Below are 15,427 nucleotides of genomic sequence, written 5' to 3'. Positions count from 1 at the left end.
ATCAAAACTGATTTAGGACTTTCTATTTTTGAGGATAATCTTCTAAGAGGAATTGGAGAGAGCCCCTCCTCCTAGATCTATATAAAGGGGGGGGGGGGGGAACTTGCTTTAGGCATCACTCAAGCACTCAATCAATTCAGAAGATCAGTCCATATAACTGGGAAGCAAAGCAAGAAGGTGATGGTGACCATGAGCGGCTAAGCTTTTCTTTTCTGATTCAAGGGGGATTTTCGATTCAATTGTGTCATCGTGAGGTTTTGTGTTTAATTTAAATTCATGCTTTTAATTCAAGTATTCATTGATTCTTGTGCATGTTTTTATGGATGTTAATGTTAATTAGTCTGATATTAATTAATGTTGATATTTCTACTGTTATCCATGGTTCGATGATTCGTAATTGTCACGAATAGTGGTACAAGTAGAAATTAGGTTATTATCCTACATGAGTCAATTGTTCAATGGAACAAGATTCGATAATTGCAGCTATCTCAATTATTATTATTTTGGTTTAATTGTTTTCACAAAGGTTATTGCTATCATTAATTGATATGGAACGCTATCGTACCCAGTCGGTTAATGATAAGTGTTGATCGGATGCTGGATTTGGTCAACTAATTTAAGAAAACACGAGGTTTATTATGGCTATCCTAATAAATCCTAAGGTTAAATACTTGAATTGCAAGACTGTTGAAATTTACCTATGATCGATGACCAATTGACTCAAACCGAACCCTTGGATCAGAATTTGGTAAGACTAAATTTTCCTTGTTAGTTGTTAATTGCTCTTTTGTTATTTTAGAATTTTAATTATTCAAATCTCCCACTCTTTATATTTCACATTCGGCTGAGAAATTAATTATTGGCTCCCTGTGGGATTCGACCTGGTACCACTATTACTACAAATTTATTGTAAGGTGGGACTAGCATTAATTTTGAGGGCTTCGACAACCCGTCAAAAATCAAGAAGAGAATGAAACGAGAAACAAAGGGAGTTAAAAAAACAAACTGAAAACATAAACAAAGAAAAAACGTAGAGAGAGGGAGAGAGGGAAAAATCAAAAATGAAGAGAGAGCAAGAGAGGGAGAGAGGAAAGGGGAGAAAGAGAAAGAGCGAGACACGAAGAGAAAGGTAGAGAGGGAGAGAAGGAAAAATGAAAAACGAAGAGAGAGGAAGAGAGGGGAAGAGAGAGGAAAGGGGAGAAAGAGAAAGAGGGGTATGCGGCATACGTGCAGATATCATTGCACGTGCGATATTAGATTCTATTTTCTAAACTGACAAGGTGCCATGAATCGACCAATTCCATGAATTGACAAATTGGCAATAACTATGTTCGACAACTCCAACATAGCAGCTAATGAGAATAAAGCGTAATATCTTCTATTAAGTTGACAGCTCAGATAAGCCACATATTTTTATCTCTTTATAAAAAAAGTAGGTGGTCAGGTGGTGTAGGAAAGAATCTTTTCCTTACAAACTTAGGGTTCATTAGTTGTTTGCAGACATAATTGGAATTGAAATCCATTAAATCATAATCAGAATGGTCTATTCCTCCTTCCTCTATTTAGTTTAAACAGAAATTGGAATCAGAATTCAATTCCAATTCCTTCAATCAAATGATTAAAATTGTAATAGACCATCCTGATACATGATTCCAATTACTTACCCTTATTCCCATGAACTAAACAGTATCTTTATTGTCTTTGTTTTAGGAAAAATTTAGTCATTTGTATATTTCTGATGTTGTCAGTAGAAATCTTCATTTTGATTGATAATATACAAACCTTTGTTTTTATCAAAATGATCTATTGTTTATTTAACTTTTTGTTTTAGTTTTAGAGTGAATTAATTTTAAGCCAAAAAAGAAAGAAAGAAAAGGCTGAATCCCAAACATAGCCTTCGCCACCAATCTCTATGGCTTTACTCTTGTAACTACAAAATATATTAGGTACCTGCTTCCAAAACACATGAAAATTGCTTTAATGGAGGAAATGTGGTTCTCATCAGCAACGGGATATTCAGACTTCTAAAACTTCAAAATGAAATATCACTCTAATGGGTTTTTACCTTTATGATATTGGTTGATTGGTTACAAGTTTTTTTGGTATCATAGTCGAACCCCTTATGTCGTACCTTTTTATAAACATGTTAGTTAATTGATTATTGTACCTTTTTGGCAATTTGTTTAGTCTTACTATTATGCAAAAAGGTACAATAATTAACTAACATGTTTATAACCAATTAATCAATATGTTCATTTTATATACCGTATTAAAATTGCAAGTTGAAAGGATTAAAAGAATTAGGGCCGGGTAGACCCAAAAGGACATGGATTGAAGTAGTAAGAAATAACTTAAGCATCTATAATAATTTAACAATAAATATGACATTAAATAAAGTAGAATAGTGAAATAGGATTCATGTAGCGTCTCTATATAGTTGGAATATGACTTGAATGATGATGGCGGAAATTGCCTAAACTTCTTGCATAAGCCCAGACCCCTCCCCACCTGGAATGGGCCCCAATATTAAAGGCACTCTATCGATCTATCTACTAAAGCTCTGAGTTTTTTTTTTTAATTTATTTTTATGAAAATAATTGTGTGAAACACATGTATGATTGAGATAGGTTGGGCACCCACCACTTATGATATTTAGTGGTACAAAGTAACCCACAAGACAATGCGACTGATATTGATGTTTTGAAAGTTGGATTAGCGTGGACGTCCCTTCTAAATTCTAATGAAAGTATTGGTCATGAAGATTTTTTTGGATTTGATAATAAGAAATATTCTCTAATGGGTTTTAATTTCTTTTAAATGTATGGTGTGAACAATATTGTTAGAAAGGTCAGGGTTAGACCAAAAATGACATGAGTAGAAGTAGGTGCCATTTGGCAAGTCTTTCTTAGATGATTTTTTGGCAGATTTGATATTCAAAAGATGATCTGAGATTTTGCAATAAGATCTTAACAGTTTGAAGACTATTTGATTAAGGTGGTCTTTCTGCATGAATATGAGTTGAAAAAAAGGTGAAATTTTCCATTTGAAGTTTCCCAAAAATAACTCGAAACAGACTTTTCTCATATTTTTGGGGCTACGGCTTTCAATAAATAGATTTTTTCACAACCAAACTGGAAAAGGCCAAAATATAGACTACCGAACTTCTAAAAAGTCAATAGCCTACATGAAAAGATGCAACAAACGGTGCCATAATTAACCGCTAGTTCATGATTTAACAATAGATATGACATTAAAATGAAGGGTTCGACTTTAATACTGCAAAAGGCATGATAATAAAAAAGCTTACACCCAATCAGTTGGTATCATGAAATAGGTGACCAATGATGATAAAAGAGTTAACCCACATATTGTTGGAATAAGGCTTGAAAAATGATGATATTACCAGTATGTTTTGATGGTATTATATTAAGATAATATTTGTAAGATGATATGACAATATACATGACACATGCAGATGTTGCTCCAGCTTCAACTGGCTGATCATAAAAGTTTTGGTTCACCAATTTGCTTTTAGATTTTGATGAGGAGCCAGTTCGGTTGACCTACTTCATGCGTGTATAAACAAACGAGGGGACAATCAGGATTTAAAAAAGCAATGTTCAACATACATCTTGTTAGTAATTAATTAGTAGCTTGTTCGGATCTCAAGTGTCATTTGTTTTTAATATAGTTTTTTCCTGTCCGGATCATTAGTTGGGATCCTTTGGCTATTTAATTAATTAATTTACCTTTTATGATTAAAAATAAATAAAAGTGAGTATAGATAAGGGCATTGCAATAAATAAATTCACCTATAATATATGAACATATGGTATGGTGGAGTGGAAGTAGCATTATAAATTACTAGAAAGAATATTAGATCATTTGAATTGAGAGCTGGCATTTCTTTAATTGAATTGAGATTATATGCAAACACTAATGAAAATTGTTTGAAAGAGTTGCTATTTTAAATTATTGGGACCATATGACTTTAATGCATTAGAGAGAAAATAGAAAAAAATCTAAATAAAAATGAATTGCATATAAGAGGTACATTTAATCTGGGAAATGGAATCTAGCTAGTTTGGTTTGTTATTTATGTTTGTAAACCATGGTTTCACTTTCCATGAAATACCTATATTTGAAAAAATTGCATTTAAGTAACTTGTTATTTATATTTGTCATATATATAGTTACAATAATGTATGGTGGGTGATGAGGGGTAATTTGATCCTCTAATAACATCACGACATGTGGCATCGCTGAACAGCTGGGTGATACCTCGGCATCACGTAAGCAGACCACTTTGGACACTTCACAACTGCATTAGTGATTACGGCACCAATGCGGTAGACCGAATTGCGAACAGCTAGGTGGGACCTTAGGTCGGTGTAAGAGGTGACACGCTTCCACCGAATTGCCTTGACCCCAACAAAACATCAGGTTAGCATGAGAGGTGGCTTGCTTCTGCCGATTTTCTAGAGACCTGTCGGGCAACTTCCTCCTTAAGTGGGCTATTGTCTGCAACTTCCCCAGAATCATGATGCCACATCGAAAGAGTTGGTTATCACCTCGCCTGCTTTAGGCACAATTGGATAAGCACTACCAACTTACACAGAGTCCACCTCCAAGCGTGAACCTCCGAACCAGACAGGCCGGAGATCTCGAATGCACTTCATGAGCCTCACGACAGCTTGCCTATATAAAGGTGTTCCCTCCCTTATAAAAGATACGTGCGATTTAGCTCTCAAGTACTCTAGCTCTTTTGCATTCTTGCAACCACATCTCCAGCTCACTAACTTAAGAATCAGAGTGCCCACCCTGTGTAATGAAACCCAATCACTCTAATCTCTCTCTTGTAGCTCGACCAAACAACCTACTTAGTTCGACATCCGAGTTATCTACCAACAGGGAGCACCGCATCGCACATCATCAATGGGTTTTGAAAGAAAAAGTGTGCTAATTAAATAGGCATGCTAATAAAGTTGAGGACATGTATGAGTGCAACAATTAATGTTAGAACACCTATCAGAGAGACTTCGGATTTTATAGTTATTATGTGTCTTTAACAAGGTTGAACACTTATCCTTTTTTTATTTGCACTTATCATTAAATGAATCGACTTAAAACATTCATAAAGAGGTCAGATGGTGCTTGTTCTTTGATTATGCCATTGTTTCAATAAAAAAAAGGAATGAAGGACTAAGTGTAGAGTTAAGTTTATGGATAATACCTTAAAAACTAGAGGTTTTAAATTAAGTAAGAGAAAACAAAACATATGTATTTTTTTTTTTTTGGTAGAGTAAAGGTGAACTACACAATCTTGGGGGTAGCTCTTCCCCAAAAATTGCACCAACAAATGAACTCTAGAGGCCTAAAAAGCACAGGGAGAAAATTGCTAATAGGAGAATCTGAATCAAGAGCATGTTTCGCCAACCAATCAGCTGCATGGTTAGCTTCACAAAAGGCATGAGAGAAAATCACATAACAGTCCATCAACTCCACCACTTTGACCTCTTTATGGAGAGTGAAAAACCTTATATTTTTTATTATTTTGTATGCATTTGCATATACATATTTGTATTTGTATTCTTTCCAAATCGAGCCTCAAATTTTAATAAGTGGGAGTGCAAATTATGGTACAGTTAGGATTTGATACCAAGAGATTATTCAATGTAACCTTTTTTAGTGCCTTGGTTCAACATTTCATAACAAGAAAAATATTAAGGAGGATGCCACCCATGGAATTAGAGTAAGGTGGATGAAACGGAGGGGTGCATTCGGAGTCTCGTGTGAGAGGTGAATACCACTTAGGTTAAAGGAAAAATCTATAAAACAATTGTAAGGTCAACAATATTGTGTGGATTAACGTATTGGGTAGTCAAGAAATGATATGCTAAAGTCATTTAAAGGAACTTAAAACTAGCTCTAATAGGTGATAAAATGTGAGAAAGTATACTTAGGTAGTTCAGCAATACATGCATAGAAGATTACCTACATTGAACACATGAAAAGGTAATAAGTTGAAGTGGTTAGAAGGTCTAGTGGTAGACCACCAAGGACATGGTCACTTTAATAAGAAATGATTTAAGCACTCATAATTTAACAATGGATAAGGCCTAAACATGATTCATGTAGCTGACCCCATATATAAATCATTATGACATTATCTATTACTAAATATGTTAATACTTGAAATTGGTTAGTGAAAATAAGTGTGGTAGAAACGTAAATGCTTAGATGGATGAGTGGTAAAACCAAAAAGGATGAGATTAGAAATGAAGTCATATAATGAAACATAGAAATAGCTTTAGTAGATAATTGAATGAGAGAAATTAGATTGAAATGGTTTGTTCACATGCATGGAAGACCATCTATAACACATGTTAGAAAAGTGATATGTTACAAGTTGAAAGGGTTAAAAGAGCTAGAGGCAAAATGAAAAGGATTTGGGTGGAAATAATAAGAAATGATTTAAGTGTCTATAGTTTATTGATGCATATGACACTAAACAGAATAGAATGGTGAGATTAGATATATGTAACTGGCCCCATCTGGTTGGGAGAAGGTTTAGATAATGGTGACTATGAGTTGAAATTGACTAATGCATCTCACAAGTTCCTTATGAGAGATATTGGTGGGATACTTAATAATAAATATTTAAGTATTAGTATATTTCGCTATCTCATAGGAATTATTATCCATTATTAATGTATTCATCATTATCTATCATTAAATATTTTAATCATAATAGATTTGCTCTCATTGCTAGTCCTATATCTTCCGGCATTTTTGTTATGGAAAAAATATATTTATTAAGGCTTGGATGGTATCTTTGATTCTAATTAGGCCCAAATTATAAGGGTGGTCTATTAATCAAATTTTTAGTAGACAATACATTTTCAATGTAGGCAATGGTACTAAAATTGATCATGTTAGACCATAGGTGATTCACTTGTTAGTCATGACTAGAGAGGTGTTTAGTACAAATTGCATTTGAGTTGATCAATACAAGTTACAAATTTGTGTAAGAGATATTTTTCTACTTGAAATGTTTTGAGAACAATTTGAATTGGTCAATACAAATTGTTGTTTCTACCTAAAATGTCAAGTTTGATGTTTCACATGCACATGCATTTTTCTAGTTGAAATGATATTCATATATGATATGTTAACACAATTCTCCCAAATCTGAATTGATCAGCCCAAAATCCAAGGGCAATACAACGCCATTGTACTAGACATCCCTTGGCTCAATTTGGAAGGAGTACAAATACAAATATGTACGGTGCAGATACATACAAAATAATACAAAATACAAGATTTTGTACTCTACAAATTTGCATTTGTACTCCTTCCAAACTAAGCCAAAGCCACATGCTTATGACTATTGATGACTATTTTGTTTGAGTAGGAGATATGCTGCACTTGTTTTGCACTCTCATTCAGTTTGTATCTAGTGTCGCATTACATGTGAAGTGGGACAAACTGAAACTTGTTTTAATCTTTATCATAAAATGATGGTATTTGCCTAGGCTTCACATCCATACCACAACTTGAAGAGTCATCCCTCCCCTTCCACTCTTTTGTATATACCCTAGTTATTTAGGCATATCTTAGTTTTTAATCAGGGGACCCGAGGCACATCCCTAATTATAACTAGGGGCCATCATTCCTATTTGGCATTGATTGACCCAGAAGTTTTCAAGTTTGGGCTAAGGAATCTATTGCAAGTTGAACGGATTAGAAGAGGTAGGGATAGACCAAAAAGGACATGAGTCGAAGTAGTAAGAAACAGTTTAAGTGTAATAATTTATCAAGGAATATGGCATCACACATAATGGAATAGTGAAAGAGAATTCATGTAGACGACCCTATTTATTTGGAAGAAGGCTTGGATGGTGATGACGATATTTAGTCATGGGCCTAAAAGTTGGTCCTCATAGAGCAATACACCTCACACCTCACAATACATCCCATTATATTTTGGGGACATCTCCCTATGAATAACAACACACTCTAAGTATAAGAAATGTTCTTGATGTGCGGCTGGAACATGTTGTGTAAGGTTGGTGTTAGGAGTACTTTGGGAGGAGCGGATTTGGACATGCCCATGATCACTCATTATCACTCAAAGGTCAAGTATTAAATGGTGAAAAAATCCCCTTCCCAATATTTTGGAATTCTACATAACAAATAGTGATTTCTTTGTCTTTTTCTTTTTATATTGGGGATATTAAATGTGTCGGACTTGGATGGTTTTGGGTTCTATGCCATTTACTACAAAATCAGTGCGAGAGTCAATGCCAAGTAGAGCTTAAGTTGTTGTTTGGTTGAGATGCATGATTATTAGAAAAACATTTGTCTTGGGGTTATGTGAGAGCTATTATTAGAAAAAAAAGTCAAAAAATGACATTTCCTACATTCCCTTTAAGCTCAATTTGGAAGGAGTACAAATGCAAATTTGTAGAGGGTAAAATCTTGTATAGTTGTGTGGCAGTTAGACTCAATTTGGAAGGAGCACAAATACAAATATGTACGGTACAAATATATACAAAACACAAGGTTTTGTGTTGTACTCCTTCCAAATGGACCCTTAGGCTCAATTTGGAAGGAATATAAATACAAATAGGTAAAGTGCAAAAATGTGTATTTTATATTATTTTGTACAGTACATATTTGTATTTGCACTCTTTTGAAACTGAGCATTAATGGTTAATGTAAAAAGACATTAATAATCAATTTTCAACTACTTTTCTCATTTTTCAAGACAAACAATGCATAAAACATTTATTCAATAAACAACAATGGAACGAAACATCCCCTTATATCATTCATTAAGAAAGAATGAGAGAAAATTCTACCAAACTTAATTTTGTAGACTTTACATTTGTAGTAAGATTAAAGACGTTACATAGTCTTTGTTTCACAAGATACAATTGCCCAAATATACTAAAGATTTTCACAATGTTAAAATGTTACATGTGACGTTTCAATTTTTCATTGATTAATTTTTTTGATATATTATTTAAAATTCATCATGACTTTTTCACATTTCTCTTAAACTGAACATGAATTTTCAAAACCCCCAAACAGCCCTCTATCGGTGAGTTTTATTGTCTAAAACTCACATTCCGTTAAGATTTCAGTTAGTTCACCACTAATGATTATTAACATAAGTTTTTCACATAAGCATTTGAGTACATGACCAAACTACCCCTGAATGGCCAATCAAACTTATTAAATATTTTTCAAGACAAAAATAACTCCTAATTCGAACCAAGGCCTAGACATAGGGGTGGTCACGAGCCGAGCTCTTCACAAGCTACTCGAGCTCGGCACGTGAAAAGCTCGGCTCAGCTTGATTTCAATAGAGCTTTGACCCGAGCTCGATCCTAATTTACAGGCTCATTTAATAATCGAGCCGGGCTCGAATGGCAACGTATACATACATATAATAACAATAATAATATAAAATTATTAACAATAATATATATAATAAAAATATTATATATATATAATATTTTTATTTTAATATATAATAATAACTAATTATTATAATTCTTAATTTTTTTAAATATCAACTAAAAAATATTATATATTTTATTTGTATAAAACATTTTTTCTCAAGCCGAATTTGATCTCAAGGTTCTAGTTCGAACCGAGCTCAAATTCAAGCCTTATACTACCTTGGTGAGCTGAACTTGAGCCTCGTACTATTTGGCTCGGCTTGTCTCGAATCCACCCTTACCTACGCAGGTCGCAAATAGTTAGGAATAACTTTGTCATAAAAATATTTAATAAAATTGAATGATCATTTAGAAGTAATTTGGACATATAAAATACTAAAATACTTACATGTACAAATTCTATTAATGATCACTAACAATAACCTAACAAAAATTTTAACAGAAGGTGAATTTTGGATAAGGGGCTTTGTCAAGGTTTTGGAACAACATGATGATTTTTAAGAAAAATGCCAAAAAATTAGCATGAATTTTAGATACTATCCTTCACATTTTACATTATATAATGTTATTAACATATTTTGAGTTAATTATTATGGCCTAGCCAAGGCCTGTATGGACCATGTGTTAAAGATTAAAAGATGTTTCCATTCCCATCGGGCGTTACACATGGCTACGATACGATAATCACGTGGTATTCATAATTTGTTTAGCATTTAAAACCGAGCTCGGCTTCATGTCGGCCCATCTGAGAAGGCGATACACATTAATTAGGATCTGCTCCTCAGTCTCCTCACATAAGGCGCCTGATACCGACCTCATGCATCTCTCATCATGTATTAAGAATATCTCTTATAAATAATAACAATAATAACGTATAAATATGGGAGATATTTCAAATGCATGGTGGAATGTCTGTAAAATCGGTGTGAGGCGCCCTGTGTTAAGAGCAGATTCGGTCTCGTTTTACGCCTTAATTTTTTGAACCTTTCTTTTGATCTTGGGTAGACCGCAATTTTTTTTGAACTTTTAAAACATTAATTTTTTTTCCCGCCTGCAGAGGTCCAGTTGTTCCTCAGTTCGCATGTCACGACAAATGTTCTGAGGTCCCACACCAATACGCTTTCGTTCTTTATTTCTTTTTCTACATCTCTTATACTCAATTACCAAAGTGCCCCCGTAAATGAACAAAATTATCGGACCCCAATATTCGCTATCCCCCCCCCTCCCCAAGGCCTAACCCAAAAGAAATGGATCAGATGGGCTGAGTTGTAATACATTGAATCCATCTTCAAATTAAGACAACTGGGCATGACACTCACACTGTCATACTCACACTATATCTTTTGTTTTTTTTGAAAATGCATACTCACAGTATATCAGTCACAGATCTGTACGTTATTTTCATATCAAAGGAGGTTAAATGGAACCGTATTGCGATCCGGTTACTGACATGGATTCGGGTTATCGATCTTTTGGAATTAAGGGTAGAATGGTCATCCGAATTTTCCCTCACGTACAGTTCAGCGGGGCTCCCTCCCAGACCTTCTCGTTGATTTCCATTCTTTTCTGGTTGATTGACTTATAAATTTCTCAGTAATAATATTTGCTTTATTATTCACTGGCTTCTGTTCTGCATCTTCTTCCCTTTAAGCAATAAGCATTGACTCCCTCAATTGAATCCCCATGTGGAATTAAAGCTTCCCTTCTACGCGCACGGACTTCCCGGGGAAGAGCATCCCCCACATCACCACCATTTCGAAAGTTCCGTATTAGCTTTTCTTTCGCACTTATCTTCCGATGAATCCAAGGCCTCTGCTTAAGTGATCAGTCACCGATCGATTACAAAAGGGGAAAAGGCCAGAAAAGGTCGACGCTCTATTTTTTTAATAGCTTCTGTAAGACTTTCGTTCTTTTTCCATTTCAATGTATTTATGAATTTCTAATTTCAAGTCATTTGTATGATATCTCTTCCTTTTTTTCTTCTCTGGAGAGTTAATCGACCACAAGTTAGTTAGATTTTGGTGATGCTCCTAAACTACAGTTATCGTTCCTTTTATTTTTCTTATTGAAAGATGATACCTTCCTTTCATTTAATCGTACTGTGGTTTGATCATTAAAGCGTGATGACTTGCGATGTGTAAGTCCCCTCTCTCTCTCTCTCACTGACTGTGCGCTTGCTTGAGCTTGAAAATGTCGAAATCTTCTCATTCTCAACTATTTTTCATCTTTCCATTCCCTTCCTTTTGCTCGTTTTAACCGTGCATTCTTGATATGAATTGTTTGGCTTTTCTTTTTCCCCCCTTTAGGGTATTATCGATGTCTTCTTGAGATGTCTATTCTGAAATAAATTTTTTGATTATCAAACTTAAAAAGAAGAGAAGTATTTTTCCATTATATATTGTTTTTGTTGTCTCTGATCTAAATTGAATGACAAAATGCATTAAGTTCGTTGATTTCAGCATCTTAACCTGCGGGATTCATGGCGTAATTTTTTGTCTGTTTATTTTTCCTGGGCAATTTCGACTTTTGAAACAAAATTGGACTGTTTTGAATTTCCTGGAATCGTGGGTCTCGAGACTTTATGGCTAACACCGTAACACGCCCTTGCACTTTCGAGTGGTTGCCCCTTACTCTCAGGTTTCACCCTGTGGCGGGCTTTTTGCTCAAAGTTTTTTTTTTTTTTCTTTTATTTTTAAGGTGAAGTCCCAAGCCAGATATTTCTGCTTCTACTCTACTGTTAATTGTGTAAGGCAGTAAGGCAGTCCCAAGCCCCCAATAATTACATCTGAGCTAGGCATTTTTGTGTGTCACATCTTGGCAATAAAAGAATGTGACGTCAGGCTCACCCTAGATTACTTTATTTTGTTTTAGCCTTCTTTTCCTTAATTAACCCCACGCTTTTAGGAATTTGGAGTCGAATCCAATTTTGACTGAAGGCGTTCTAAATTCGAATGTTTATGACTGAATTGATTATAAATCTGATCTGATTATATTTAATTTAATTACTAATTTTTACTCGTCCACTCACTTCTCATAGTTCGTCTTTTTGGTAAAGTTTCATTCCTCATAGTTTGTGGTTTAAGATATTCTGTCCATTTAGCAGTTTTAGTGACAAAGTGCTCAAATTACATTTGAAACTTTTCATTAGTTATTTTGCCCTTTATATATTACATGGGCAAAGATAACTCATTTATAATTTTTTTTTCCTGAAATTATCCCCTCAGTTATACCCCATACTTAGGACAAGTTTTCTTTCTGCCACAATATCAAGGTGGGAACGAAAAATTGAAGACAGGTTTAGAAAAAGATAAAATAAAAAAATTGAGATGATAGAACTGTATCAGGTGTTTATAAATGATAGTACTTTTTATCAATTTCAAAATATACATTTTGGAGGTGAAACTAGTATTTTATTACTAAGTGTATTTTGGTAAAGTACTAATTCTGTCTTAATTCCACTTCCGTTAACAAGCCCCTGTAGTTTTGTGATCAAAGGGGGCATAAGTTCAGGTAAAAATTCCTAATTACCTGTGGGACCGGGTGAGATATAGGTTTTTTGTCCTTAGATATATTGGTATTATCCCTTAAATATATATGTTTATATCTATGCCTTCTATTACTTCATAAACTGTAACCCCTCTCCCCTCTCCGTGCTTAGTGAGAGTGAGAGTGCACACAAAAAATCTACGTAAATCAGACCTTCATCTTTTATGTCCACTGTTAATACCATATGCCTGTTTACTCTTAAAACTAATGTGTTTATTTGAACTGTTGATTTGAATGTTCTATTTTATTAAAGTGTCATAGGTTCAAAATTCATATCAGAGTCTGACGGATAAAATTTGAATTTGAATCGGAACATTAACAAATCAAATTTGGATCTATATAAATGATTTTATCTGATTCATTTGCAGCTCTACCTACTTATTTGCAACTCAGCTTGGCTTGGGTTTACCTTCTCTCGGCAAACCCAATTTCCAACAACTTGAAAAGAAAATGAAACCATTGTTTGTTACATATAGTAGCAACTTTGGCCTTTTAAAACATGTATTTTCTATCTAACAATTAGGGGTGTGCCCCTTGTATAAAAAATGGGATGAGCTCAAATCACTGCCTTAACCTTTTTGCAACATAATTTTTGTTACAAAGAGCTCTATTACTTCACTTTAGTTACAATGTGCCATTAACATGAATAATATGTCTATATTGATACCGGTTGGATAAGAGAAATGTTACAAAATGGTCGATCGCAAATAAGTTTGTGTGGCACTGATAGATTATGGATGGCTCCCATCTAATGTGTTAGAAATGTTCTTTTAGTCTTTTAGACCGTTAAGCACCTCAAAATTTCTGATTGTGGCACATGGTGTATTATGTATATTCTGAGGGGATTGGTTGTGGTACAGATTATTTGTAGTGAACTTTCTTCATGAGTAGGGGTTCCTGCATATTGATATGTATGATCGTATTTGCTGCAAACTGTGCCACTATTTGTCAAACGTGTTGTATCTTGTAGAATACTTCCTTGTATGCATCTTCCAAAATAGTTGTAGCTGAAGCATCATTATTTTGTTCTACCGTATGCTATCTTTTCTTCTTTTACATAGGCAACTTAAAAATTAAAGTCAAACTGTATGAGAAGGGTGGGATATGTTCTTTGCTTCAGCATTAATTTTTATGCCCAATTATTTCTTTATTGATTTGTGTTTTTTTTTTCTTTTCTTTTAGGTGAACAGATCCTGTTGCTGCTATTAAAGGTCGCCTTTAAGCTTATTTGAATGGTGAGCAATAATCTTTGCTTATTTTTCATGTTATAGTTGGAGTTCACATTTTCGTGAAGCAAAAAACTTTGGGATTCTACTATGATACCGGCAAGACATGATAGCAGAAAAACTTGTAATCAATGAACAGGGTTAAGTACTCTGCAAACTAATGCAGAATTCTGAATTACAGCCCCCTATAGTTTATTAGTACTCCCCCCCCCCCCCCCCCCCCCCCCCCCTTTTATTAACCGCATCATACCCGTGGATTTAGCATCAATTTACCGTCAGGATTCATCTCCTGTATGGTAAGGCTACAAAATTCTGACCTGGACTGATCAATCATTCTCCCTTGAATTTAATAATAGGCATGTGCTAGAATATTTATAAAAATTTAAAATCAACTAAAAAATGGCTTAGACCATAGTAGGAACCTAACCTCTTTAGTCAAGATTGGGAAATTCTTGGTCTTCGGAATCCCAGCATCAGAAGTTGGGGTGGAGGCTCATACTTCCGGCAATGAAGAAACTCCAAAAATAAATAAAGATTCCAATGTTGCAGACTTGGTGAAGAAATATCAAACTTGAATACTTCTTGAATCAATCCTGTTTATATTGCAATACAAGTAGGTTCTAATTATGGATTGTTGATCAGTATAAAGACACAAATGAGGACAATTCTATGATATGGATGTATGCTTTGTGATATCAATACCATTAAAAAACTGTGGAGAAGTAAATGTTGCGGACCTAGGGGTGCAATGTTGCATTTTGAGATTGCTTGACATGGACAATGGTACAACATTTTAGCATCACTGTTTTGCAGAAATGGGGTGCAGTAGTGGAAACCAAGTGTACGACATCTACATCTATTTAATGGGTTTAAAAAGCAATATTATTTTGTTGGACCAAATTGAAAAATATTCACTTATAAATAAACTCAAGTCCAAAATAAACATTTTTGTTTTTCAGGCCAACATACCGCGGAATATGAAGAGGATGGAGTCAAGAAAATCGCATTCTTGGTGGTGGGACAGTCACATAAGTCCAAAAAATTCTAAATGGCTTGCAGAAAATCTTGAGGGTAAGAATCTATAATTGCCATGTTCTTTCATTGTTGGAAATTATGAAACCTTTTTGATGAAAAGCAAGTAAATATTAGCAAAAAGGTACTATAAGATGCAATTTTAATTCTCTT

The 15,427-nt window shown here is 34.4% G+C and overlaps 1 protein-coding gene across 3 annotated transcripts in view; it reads left to right on the top strand.

Moving 5' to 3' along the window:
• The first annotated feature begins 11,018 nt into the window (after positions 1–11,018).
• The window catches only part of LOC148853194 (protein NETWORKED 4A-like), a 7,904-nt gene continuing 3,495 nt past the window's right edge, over positions 11,019–15,427 (top strand). Inside the window, exons 1-3 of one of the 3 annotated variants that reach the window (XM_088947912.1) lie at positions 11,019–11,336; positions 14,199–14,251; positions 15,202–15,313. In XM_088947912.1, coding sequence (XP_088804038.1) covers positions 14,249–14,251; positions 15,202–15,313 — 115 coding nt within the window. In that variant the 5' untranslated portion in view covers positions 11,019–11,336; positions 14,199–14,248. Of the gene's footprint in view, positions 11,608–14,198; positions 14,252–15,201; positions 15,314–15,427 lie in introns of all 3 variants that reach the window. The other 2 variants (XM_088947911.1, XM_088947913.1) reach the window with 2 other exon arrangements.

The sequence above is a fragment of the Nelumbo lutea genome, chromosome 5 (assembly GCF_056320005.1).
Source record: "Nelumbo lutea isolate HS-2025 chromosome 5, American lotus-T2T, whole genome shotgun sequence".
NCBI classification, from domain to species: Eukaryota; Viridiplantae; Streptophyta; class Magnoliopsida; order Proteales; family Nelumbonaceae; genus Nelumbo; species Nelumbo lutea.
This window is presented reverse-complemented; position numbering and strand designations above follow the sequence as displayed.